At 38.5% G+C, this 7,914-nt stretch overlaps 1 protein-coding gene across 2 annotated transcripts in view; it reads left to right on the forward strand.

Annotated features, from left to right (window-relative positions):
• The window catches only part of LOC139959541 (dynein beta chain, ciliary-like), a 56,676-nt gene that overhangs the window by 47,477 nt on the left and 1,285 nt on the right, over positions 1-7,914 (forward strand). For both annotated transcript variants that reach the window (XM_071957246.1, XM_071957247.1), the window contains 9 exons: positions 280-585; positions 1,316-1,486; positions 2,079-2,201; positions 2,579-2,772; positions 3,636-3,912; positions 4,269-4,688; positions 5,911-6,030; positions 6,439-6,681; positions 7,239-7,421. In XM_071957246.1, coding sequence (XP_071813347.1) covers positions 280-585; positions 1,316-1,486; positions 2,079-2,201; positions 2,579-2,772; positions 3,636-3,912; positions 4,269-4,688; positions 5,911-6,030; positions 6,439-6,681; positions 7,239-7,421 — 2,037 coding nt within the window. The remainder of the gene's footprint in view (positions 1-279; positions 586-1,315; positions 1,487-2,078; positions 2,202-2,578; positions 2,773-3,635; positions 3,913-4,268; positions 4,689-5,910; positions 6,031-6,438; positions 6,682-7,238; positions 7,422-7,914) is intronic.

Here is a 7,914-nt window from a genome sequence, read left to right on the forward strand (position 1 = left end):
ATCGTTATCACTCAAATTGTATGCCACAATCACACTGAGGCAGTTCCTAATTTGCTGAATGATAGGAAGTGTACTAGAGCTTACAGGTACACAGTGCCTGTAGGCATTTCCCACATTATTGTTCATATTAGAAGTTCAAAATAAACTGCCCTCGATTCCGATTACTCTTATTTCCATAAAGTTGTTATTGATCAGTTTTGAAAATTTCCATTGGTTTCTTAATATGTGATGATTTTCTAAATACCACTGTTTTTTTTTTTCTTTAATTTTTTATCATAGCTTGATCTCACCAAGCAACAAAACGACTTTAAGATCGTTTTGAAGGAGCTAGAAGACAACCTCCTTTCCCGCCTCTCATCTGCCGAGGGTAACTTCTTAGGAGACACGGCTCTGGTAGAGAACCTGGAGACTACCAAACGAACTGCAGCGGAAATTGAGGTCAAGGTGGAAGAGGCCAAGGTGACAGAAGTGAAGATTAACGAAGCCAGGGAGTTGTATCGACCTGCGGCAGCCAGAGCATCTCTGCTCTATTTCATTCTCAACGACTTGAACAAGATCAACCCCATCTATCAGTTTTCCCTCAAGGTGAGTCTTAGTTTTACATAAGTAGGATAATCAACTGTGCCTTTAGTATCACAGGAGTAGGAAAATCAACTGTGGTTTTAGTATCACACGAGTTGGAAAATCAACTGTGCTTTTAGTATCACAGAAATGGGAAACACAGTTGGAGGGATTTTGTCTCTTGGCCATGTAATTGCAATAGTATTGACAGTTGCATATCCCTCCCCCACCCCCCTACCTCCCCCCAACTCCCTCTACCACTCTTCCCCCAACAAACATTTTTCAAAGTGATTATCCAGCACTGTTTAGAACAGTTGCCCACAAAATTTTGTAAACAATTGCTACCTGCAGACTAGCCAATAGTATTCTTAGGGAGGTCAAAGTGTGTTAAACAAGGTTGTAAAGCATTGTCTTTAAGATTGCACAATTACAACCCAACTTTCAGGTACATGATTTGCATTTTAGTGACTACTGATGCAGACTTCTCTAACAGATGTGATTTTAAATAAATATTTGATAGGCATGACAAATTAATGTTGCAAATAAAAATGGGTGATTGAATGTATAGAAGTTGCAGGGATACTGTATCTAGATAATATTGAAATAATTTAACACCTTTGTCTGCCAGGAAGAGAATTTGGCCCAAAATATGGCAATTTCCTGTGCATAATGTGATCCCCATTGTTATACAGTTTAGTAGGTTTATGATTAGAGTAACTGGACCTATTCCCTCTCAAACTGTTTCATCCTTCAGGCTTTCAACACAGTGTTCAGCAACGCAATCGCCCGAGCAGAACCTGCCGAAGAGGTCAAAGATCGAGTGGTCAACCTGATTGATTGCATCACTTACTTTGTCTATGTCTACACCACCCGAGGTCTCTTTGAAGCGGACAAACTCATCTTCACCACTCAAGTGGCTTTACAGGTGAGCCACGCCATTAGGTGCAAGATTAGCTCTATCACTAATTGGTGATTTGGGGTGATTTGGGTTTAATTGATAACATGTAATAGTCATTTCGTCTGTAGTGGATGCCATTACGAAATAATCTTCATGATTATCAACAAGTAAGGCTGGTTTTTAATAAGTGTCCGAAGTAAACACTATCTTGTATAACATTGTTCTTTAAATTAATATAGCCTTACATCATTGTGCCTTAAGAGATTCAACAGAGTTATATACACAATATATATATTTCAATTATATATATATATTCATTTGCCTTTAGAATTGTTCGATACAGGTGACAAATGCCTATAGTGCAATTACGACCTTCCTTACCGGTTTCGAACCTCTGGACATACAATCAGTGTCCCTAGCGGTTAGGGTGTCCGCATATAAAGCGGGTGGCCTGGGTTCGAATGCCGGTGGAGGTTGGAAGTTTTTTCACTGTTCTGGATTTTCCAACTCACTCAAATTTAAATTATATATGTATATATATGTCGAAAGTTACCTGTTTATATTGTTTACTTCTTCTCAAATACCCTTTCCCTACCATAACTTTAAATTTTATCTTCAGGTTTTAATAAAGAACAATGAAATCAACCAGACAGAACTGGATTTCCTGTTGCGTTTCCCAATCCAAGTCAATGTTACCAGCCCTGTAGATTTCTTGTCTAACCAAGCCTGGGGAGCTATCAAGGTGAGTTTATAACGAATGATACTGACCAATAGCTTAAATAACTTTTAACAGCAAGGGCCGTCATTTGAAGTTATAGTTTAGACAGGGTTTGGATCATATTTTTTACTTTTTGATTGTTTCTATTTGAAATGGTGCCAAGGAGAAATCATTTTTTGCTTGTTTGGCATTGAAACTAGAATTGTTGTTATTACCAATGGTTAATATTTCATAACTCACTTAAATTAATAAAATCAAATTTACACACACGAGTTGATAATGTCTGCACTGTTGATATGGGGTGCATTGTTCTGTTATTATAGTTATGCAGTACACCCCCTCCATACTTATTTATGTGTTGATTCATTACATGGAATAATTCTGACATACATCGATTACAGTCTTTGGCAGGCATGGAGGAGTTCCGAAACCTGGACAGAGATATCGAAGGCTCTGCCAAACGTTGGAAGAAGTTTGTAGAGAGTGAATGCCCGGAGAAGGAGAAATTCCCGCAAGAATGGAAAAACAAGACATCCCTGCAGAAATTATGCATGATGAGGGCTCTAAGGTCTGACAGAATGACATATGCAGTCAGGTACGATTCTCAATTTTCTCTCTTTACATGGAGAAAAAAAAATAAATGAATTTAGATCATAACTGCACAAACTGATATCGCCTTCATTTGCTGGCCGGCAGTTATCAAGTCAAGTTGAATTCTCATATTTCTCTCTGTTCACTTCTGCTAAAGATTTACAAATTAAGTCAATGGAATGTTGGCTCACAATGTAATAATACACATTCTGTCCCAATCTTCAACCACAAACCTAACATTTTCCTCAGCTGAGAGATCTAATGAAATCTAGTGAATTGATAGAACAGCTGTTTACGTAACTTATAATGCATACTATATATAAACAAACAAACATTATTACCCACATATTTGTTCAGATGCCAGATTACAATCCTAAATCTGTGGATATTATATAGAAGTATTCATAGTATCAATGATCATTTAGGGTTCAAGATTTTAATTCTTCTTGTCATCTTTTCATTTCAAGGTAGGTAATATGAAGGCTTAGCACATGTGAAGAATTTTAATATTAAAAAAAATATTATTGTTAATATTAAAAAGATAAGGTTTGGTTGTTTAAAGAAAACATCCAAACCAATATTATCATATCATAAATACCCCGGATGCCTTAGGAAGTACTTGAATCGTATGTTATTATACTTCAAATATATTCCAAGTTTCTCTCATTTGCAAAAATGCTACAACTGTTATTATAGCTTAAGGTCTTGAAACTGTATTTGACCTGACTGGTCATCACATTATTGGACAGTAGGAAATTGACTGGCTATCATAATACCTGTATGATTGCTACCTTTACTGCTGTCATATTCAGAACTTTATATTTACACACTTTTACACAAGATATCCTGTTGTCTGCTCTATTTCAGTGCTTTCATCGAAGAGAAACTCGGTGCCAAGTACGTCGAAAACCGTGCAGTCGAGTTTGCCAAGTCATACGAAGAGACCGACCCCGCCACTCCAGTCTTTTTCATCCTCTCACCCGGAGTGGATCCGTTAAAGGACGTGGAAGCTCTCGGAAAGAAGCTGGGCTTTGCCATCGACAACGGGAACTTCCACAATGTATCTCTCGGACAGGGTCAAGAAATAGTTGCAGAACAGGCCATGGACCTAGCAGCTAAAGAAGGTCACTGGGTAGTATTACAGGTAAGTTGTCCCGCCTCCTAAAATGGCCACCATACTTGCAATTGTAAAAAGCTGTGCTCTTATGTCCGTCAGCAGGGTTAACAACAGAGTGATCAGGGGAATACAGCCCTGTGGTCTGGGGCCCATAAAATAATGGGATGCGAAATAAATAACTGTATTTTCCATTTTCATAATATACTAAAGGAAAAAATTGAGGCCTTCTAACATGGGGGGCTCAGTGGTATAATTGTCCCCAAGGTACAACCTGTCTCCCCAGGGCCGTGTCTGTTAGCCTCTTGGTCTCCTGTTTGTTTCAGATTACCAAGTGTTACATCGTGCCATTCTTTAATGCTTTTGATTTCCTATAATTGTTTCAGAATATTCACTTGGTGGCTAAATGGCTCAGCACCCTGGAGAAGAAACTGGAAGCATACAGCATCGGCAGCAACGCAGCGTACCGGGTCTACATGAGCGCCGAGCCAGCTGGATCTCCAGATTCCCACATCATCCCTCAGGGCATCCTGGAATCTTCCATCAAGATCACCAACGAACCCCCCACGGGTATGTTCGCCAACCTCCACAAAGCCCTGGATAACTTCACCCAGGACACATTGGAGATGTGTGCTCGTGAGGCAGAGTTCAAGGCCATCCTGTTCAGTCTCTGCTACTTCCACGCGGTGGTAGCGGAGAGAAGAAAGTTTGGACCGCAGGGTTGGAATCGGGTCTACCCATTCAACACCGGCGATTTGACCATCTCTGTCTACGTACTCTATAACTACCTGGAGGCTAATGCCAAGGTCAGTAATTTACTAAAATTTCAATTTATGAAATAAAATACTAACTGTGTGTATGGTTTTGAAGTTTGTTGTAGATGTGACAAATGTAAATTTGCCCAAAGTCATTTCTGGAGATTGAAGTGATGCATGTTTTACATTAGTTTAGTTTATGGTAATGTGTCTGTTGTACATGGATTACACATTTACAATTATCCATTGGATGAATGTGGTGGATGAATGTGTAGACATGTTTCTTTTGTACTTTTGGGGGTTAATATTGTTTCTTTCTTTGATTTTCTTTGTTTGTTGAGTGGGTAATGGTGTGGCATTTAATGAAGTAATATACAACACCTCAGAGTTAGAAGGTACCATTCCTGGATAATTAATTTAAAGTAATGTGACCGTCTCCAAAAAAAAAAAAAAAGAGTAAATATTTAAGTCTACAAACTTGTAAACTTCCAAAGCTTTTGACTTTAACTACTGACCAGTATAATATATGATACATGTCATGGGTGTTTAACCCTCACAAATGTGGCAGCCGTAATTTTCATAAAAAAATCTTTACTTTAGCTCACTCAGTAATGTCATTTAATTTGAATATATATGTCTCGTTCTCACCATCAAACAGAGCTTGATGGAGGAAAAGGAAAGAAATTTATTTATTGTTGCCCAGGTTATCCCCTTTTTCAATGTTGGGAGGATCCTTACCTGTGGTAGACCTTCACCCAGTTGGGACATTTTTATTTCTATTAAGTTGGTACTACTTTCAGATCAAGCTTCAAAGCATTTGAACTGACAGTATGAGCAGTATAAATGTCCTGTTTCTATCAGAGAAAGGTTTGAAACTGTTTCATATTGGCAGTACAAGTACCTTGAAGGGTGACTTCAGGGTACCATGTAGATCGGTCACTAGCATTAGAAACTTGTCGTAACAGGCTGAAGCCTGTCAGCCAGTTGGGACAATTTCCTAATGCTAATACCTCTCTAAACTGTTCTCCAATATCATGCTTCAAAGCACTGCTAATGACAGTACAAGCAGTTCCTAAGCTGGATCTGATAGAAACATGATATTCATACTGCTCATACTGACAATACAAGTGCTCTGAAGCTGAGCATCACACTACAGTATAGGAAAAATTGTCCTAACAGACTGAAGCCTGTTTTAGTGAGTTTGCATATTTATGAGTTCAATCATCACTTTGAGTCTATTTACAGTCCACCTGTTCTCTTTGTTTATCACCAGGTACCATGGGAAGATCTTCGTTACCTGTTTGGAGAGATTATGTACGGCGGTCACATCACAGATGACTGGGATAGACGGCTTTGCATGACCTACCTGGAAGAGTACATGCACTCAGAAATGGTAACGGAGACCAGATCAAATCTCCTGGACATTTTATTGTTCCAGATTGTAATATCAATATTGTCAGAGAAATAATGTAGGCTGTCCCAACAGTAGAAATTGCTGCAGAAAATTAACTGTTTAATGTTATTGAATCTACTTTTTTGAATTTTGATTTGAAATATTTGCATATGCCCCATAGTTACATATAAGACCTTATTCTTTTGTATTGTAGCTGGATTTGAAATATTTGCATATGTCCATAGTTACATGTAAGACCTTATTCTTTTGTTTTGTAGCTGGATTTGAAATATTTGCATATGCCCATAGTTACATGTAAGACCTTATTCTTTTGTTTTGTAGCTGGATTTGAAATATTTGCATATGCCCGTAGTTACAATGTGAGACCTTATTCTTTTGTTTTTGTAGCTGGATGGTGAGTTGTACCTAGCTCCAGGTTTCCCCATACCTCCAAATACTGACTACAAGGGTTACCATCAGTACATCGATGAGATGTTGCCCCCAGAGAGCCCTTACCTCTATGGCTTGCACCCCAACGCTGAAATAGGGTTCCTGACCACCACCTCTGACAACCTCTTCAAGACTGTGTTGGAGATGCAGCCCAGGGACAGTGGTAGCAGTGGTGGTGGAGGATCAAGTAGGGAGGAAAAGGTATATCAAATCACATCATGTTTATCATCATACTTGATCATAGTTAATTCCAAATTCAGAAATAGAATTCCTTAACTAGTTTTGTTGTAAAGATTGCCATCACCTATATACTGTGGCAGTTTTCAAGGCATATCATTTGCCATTGTATACACTATGGCAGTTTTCAAGGCGTATCCTGTGCCATCATATATGCTATGGCAGTTTTCAAGGCATATCCTTTGCCATCATAAATGCTATGGCAGTTTTCAAGGCGTATCCTGTGCCATCGTACATACTATGGCAAAAGGATGCACTTGCCAGTGTCAGCAATATGAAAATGAAGGCATAAGGAAGAAATATCTATGATTGAGCAATCAAGTAGTTATATATTTTATGTCTGCTGTAAGTGAACATGTGTGCCCATTTGAAATCATGATTCAAGCAGATGTCTATGTTTTCTCCAATATAATGACAAAAATCAAATTTCAATCTCCACCCTCACCCACCCCCCTTCCCTATATTTTTGCTTGTTCACAAATTAGATATAACTTTTGAATTTATTTTGAAATCATCATCAGCTGAAAACAATTCTCGATGAGATTGTTGAGAAACTGCCCGAGGAATTCAACATGATGGAGATCATGGGTAAGGTAGAGGAGATTACCCCATACAGCGTAGTAGCCTTCCAGGAGTGTGAGAGAATGAACAAACTCACCAACGAGATAAGAAGGTCTCTTAAAGAGCTTGACTTGGGTCTTAAGGTGAGTAACAGTAACAAAGTCAGCACATTGATTGACATACAGTAGTAGTAGTGTATTAGAAGTAGTAGTAGTAGTAGTAGTAGTAGAAGTAGTAGTAGTAGTAGTAGTAGTAGGGGTGCTCGGGAGCAGAGAGAATCAACTCGGTGGTAGTAAAAAGGTTTCTTCCATATGAAGTTGTTTAATGTACAAATTATGCACATGTCAATGAGGGTTAGAATTACATACATAGAAATAAATATTTGTGTAGGTGGTCTTGAGATTATCTAAGCCCAGGCCTTGTGACAGCGGGTGGAAGGTGGAAGGTGGGCATGAGGAAGTCTTCCCTCCATATCAATCTTAATCAGATAAAAGGTTGTATATTTCTATATATTATTCCCACACCAGACAAATTTGACCTCCTATGCCTAAGATCGTTCCAGCAGATTTAACATAAGGCAAAACTTTATGTGTTTGGCGACTTTTTCAAACTATTCTCTTTTTTTTCCTTTCTCAG

This window comes from Apostichopus japonicus, chromosome 19, assembly GCF_037975245.1.
Source record: "Apostichopus japonicus isolate 1M-3 chromosome 19, ASM3797524v1, whole genome shotgun sequence".
In the NCBI taxonomy this organism is placed as follows: domain Eukaryota; kingdom Metazoa; phylum Echinodermata; class Holothuroidea; order Aspidochirotida; family Stichopodidae; genus Apostichopus; species Apostichopus japonicus.